The sequence below is a fragment of the Syngnathoides biaculeatus genome, chromosome 11, assembly GCF_019802595.1.
Source record: "Syngnathoides biaculeatus isolate LvHL_M chromosome 11, ASM1980259v1, whole genome shotgun sequence".
NCBI lineage: Eukaryota > Metazoa > Chordata > Actinopteri > Syngnathiformes > Syngnathidae > Syngnathoides > Syngnathoides biaculeatus.
In genome coordinates this window covers 3,979,990-3,983,287 of record NC_084650.1, presented here as the reverse complement: position 1 = coordinate 3,983,287, position 3,298 = coordinate 3,979,990, and the positions used below count along the sequence as shown (strand labels likewise).

The following is a 3,298-nucleotide window of genomic DNA, read 5'->3' as shown; positions in this document are numbered from 1 at the left end:
TTTATTTTCCAAATGTCTGTACTTAGTCGGCACGGCGCTGCAGCTGGAAAGCTTTGGCCTCGCAGTCCTGAGGACCTGGGTTCAATCCTGGCCCCACCTGTGTGGAGTTTGAATGTTCTCCCCGTGCTTGTGTGGCTTTTCTCCGGGCACTCGGGTTTCCTCCCACATCCCAAAAACATGCAACGTCAAGTGGACAGTCTAAATTGCCCCTAGGTGTGATTGTTAGTGCGGCTGTTGTCTGTCTCCATGTGCCCTGCGATTGCCTGGCAACCAGTTCAGGGTGTAACCTGCTTCCTGCCCATTGATAGCTGGGATCGGCTCCAGCACTCCCGTGACCCTTTTAAGGATAAGCGGCCGAGAAAATGGATGGATCGGTGTTCTACTTGTTTATAAGGTGGTGTGAACTGATAATGGTTAGAAAAGGTAACGAGGCATTTTTGACAGAAGAAAGTAGATGTTTTCAAATGTGCTTATCAAAATGAAAAAAAAAATGCATTTATTTGTATTCTTTCACCCAAGAGCAATAGTTGCGGTGGTCAAAACTACATGTTAGGTGGCGGTAATGGGTTTGTTGCAAGCCGTCATTAAATGAATCAAGAAGAAGAAAAAGCAGAAGAAGAAGAAGAATGTCTCGAGCGCGTTCCGGAAGTCAAGTACGGTAGTGTAACCCGCAACGTGTGTGAATCAATTGAAGTGTTCATACAACAGCCCTTCCATTCTTTCAAAGCTACTTTTGGGTTCTGACAAGACTCGGGGACACATTTGCTTCTGAGAAGACCCTCATAATTTCAAGGTATTTTTGTAACCTTTATCACTAAACCAGCAGAGCTCGGCTAACGTCAGCTAAATTGCAATGTTAATTTCACGTGAGAAACAAAAAGGTTCCCTTAAAATTGTCACACACGTTTGCAAATACGTTTAGAGTTTACAAAGATGTCAATTTAACTTTACTTTGTAAAAAGTTGCGATATGTTTAAAGGGAAAAAAAAGGCTGTTATCCTTATCCTGACTATTCGAGTTACAGTAAGTAACAGTGAACCGTATTTATTTATTTTTTTCTTTCTCATTTTCCTCAGCTGGCTCAGAAAGTAAACATTAATAATGTCCCAGGCCACTAAACGCAAGCACGTCGTCAAGGAGATTCTTGGAGACTTTGTCGTGCCAACAGAGAAGCAGCAGATTGTGAAGGTTTGCAAGACTTTTCCTGCTATACTGTATTTTACTTTACTGCGCTGGATTTCAAATCCTTATATCAGGCTGGATTTACACTTCAGTCCGCGGTCCCAACAACTTAAAAATTATATATTGTATAACTATTATATCAATATTGTATTCAAACATAGAAATCTGATTGAATGAAAAAGAAAATCCAACATCCACATGTGATGGAAGCAATGAAGCCAAAAGAAATGCTGCAAAATAAAGCGAATGGAGTGTTAAGAATAAATTAGTGCAGTTTTGTAATTGCATGCAATTTATTTATTTTGTGTGGTCCAGTGTAATGACATTTAGGCCACTTGAGAGCAAAAAAAAAAAAAAAAAAAAAAATCCAAATTGTGTCACTACAACCATGTATTGTACATTATCTTTGTAACAGACAGAAAACCCTTTACTCTCTCAAATTTACCCCATTCCCACTCCTTTCTGTCTCCTTTAGGTGACTGGTAGTCGTGGTAACAACCTCCATGAAACTGTCACAGCGCAGGGGGAGATGTTCCTGGTGAGCATGCCCACAAAGTTCCGCAAGAATATTTGGATCAAGAGAGGTGAGTGAGAAAATTGGAGAACATGCCGTCAGTAGCCCCCCATAACGCCCATGACACATTCATCATCTCCACATGCGACATCAAACCTTTTTTTGATAAGATAAGACAAAAGTAATAATACCATAATATATAAGTGCATAAAATTTTCTTTTTATTGACTAGAATAGAATATGATACATGAATATGGTTAACCAGTGTAATAAAGTAACAGACCAGTACTCTTGTTCCAATGCACCAAAATCATATCAAATATTCCTTTGCCCTCCGATTGGCTAGCAACTAGTTCAGGGTGTACCCCTCCTCCTCCCTGCTGAGAGATGGGATTGGCTCCAGCCCTCATGCGAGCTTTGTGAGAATAAACCGCTCAGGACGTAGCTTTTTGGACATTTTCATGTGCCTGCCAAATACTTGTGATTTTGTGATATTTTTTTTCTGCACTTTGTTTTTTTGCTCTAGAAGTTCCGCCTCAAGTTCTGACCTGAGATTATATACAGCATGTTATGATGTGATTTGTTCCTTCACATCAAGGTGACTATGTGATCGTGGATCCAATTGAGGAGGGAGAGAAGGTGAAGGCAGAAATCTGCTCCATTCTTTACAAAGATCACATTGTGTACCTGCAGAAACGTGATCTCTGGTGTGTGGCAAGTCAAACCTCACATACACTGACTGGTGCGTGTGTAAACCCTCTCAATGTGATTTTGTGAAATTGGCCCAATTGTGCCCCTCCAGGCCTGAAAGCTTCGTGATTGACAACAAGACAAACCAACAGCCAGATCAAGAAAACAACACTGAGGAGAAAGGCCAAGAGGAGGACAGTGCTGGTGAGGCCGAAGACAACGAGGATGATTTGTTTGTGAACACCAACCGCTGCACCTACCAGTACAGTGAGAGTGAAGATGAAGAGGACAGCGACATCCAGGACACAGAGTGATAGCAGGAGCACTGAGGCTGCTGACTCATTTTGTGACAATTCTCAGGCTTTATATTTCTTTTTTCCGCTTATCCTACAGCCACATGGACGCTGGCTGGCCTCATTCTTGTTTGGTTTTCTTGTTCAGTGCAGGGGCACCCACATTTTAATCTCCACAAAAAATTTTTTTCATTTTTTTTTTTACTGATCACATCATGTGCTTATCTGCACAAACATTTCCGCACTGTTTTATTTTGTGCTCATAGACTTTAACCTGAACCATAAATTGGATGAACTTTGTTGTCATTTTATAAAGGAACTATGTAAGTTACAAATTCCCACGTTTCAGGTCCTTAAGTAAACATAATTAAATTGAAATGGCCACCCAAAATCACCTTGATTTCTGTTCCCTTTTAAGTTAAAAAAAAACAAAACAGTATTATAAAATATAAAACCATATGTAATATTTATAAAGTTTTGTCAAGTGTTTGTGATAATTAGTGAGGAGTCTTTCACATTGCTCTGGAGGAACTTTGTCCCACTCTTTGCAGAATTGTTTCAACTCTGACATATGGGAGCATTTACAAGGATGAACTCCCCGTTTAAGGTCACACCACAG

The 3,298-nt window shown here is 40.4% G+C and overlaps 1 protein-coding gene across 1 annotated transcript; it reads left to right on the top strand.

Moving 5' to 3' along the window:
- The first annotated feature begins 578 nt into the window (after nt 1-578).
- Nucleotides 579-3,073, top strand: eif1ad (eukaryotic translation initiation factor 1A domain containing). Its single transcript, XM_061834002.1, has 6 exons — nt 579-653; nt 728-793; nt 1,077-1,188; nt 1,658-1,766; nt 2,295-2,403; nt 2,499-3,073. The coding sequence occupies exons 3-6, from the start codon at nt 1,102-1,104 to the stop codon at nt 2,698-2,700; spliced, it is 507 nt and encodes a 168-aa protein (XP_061689986.1). The 5' UTR covers nt 579-653; nt 728-793; nt 1,077-1,101; the 3' UTR covers nt 2,701-3,073.
- Nucleotides 3,074-3,298: the final 225 nt, after the last annotated feature.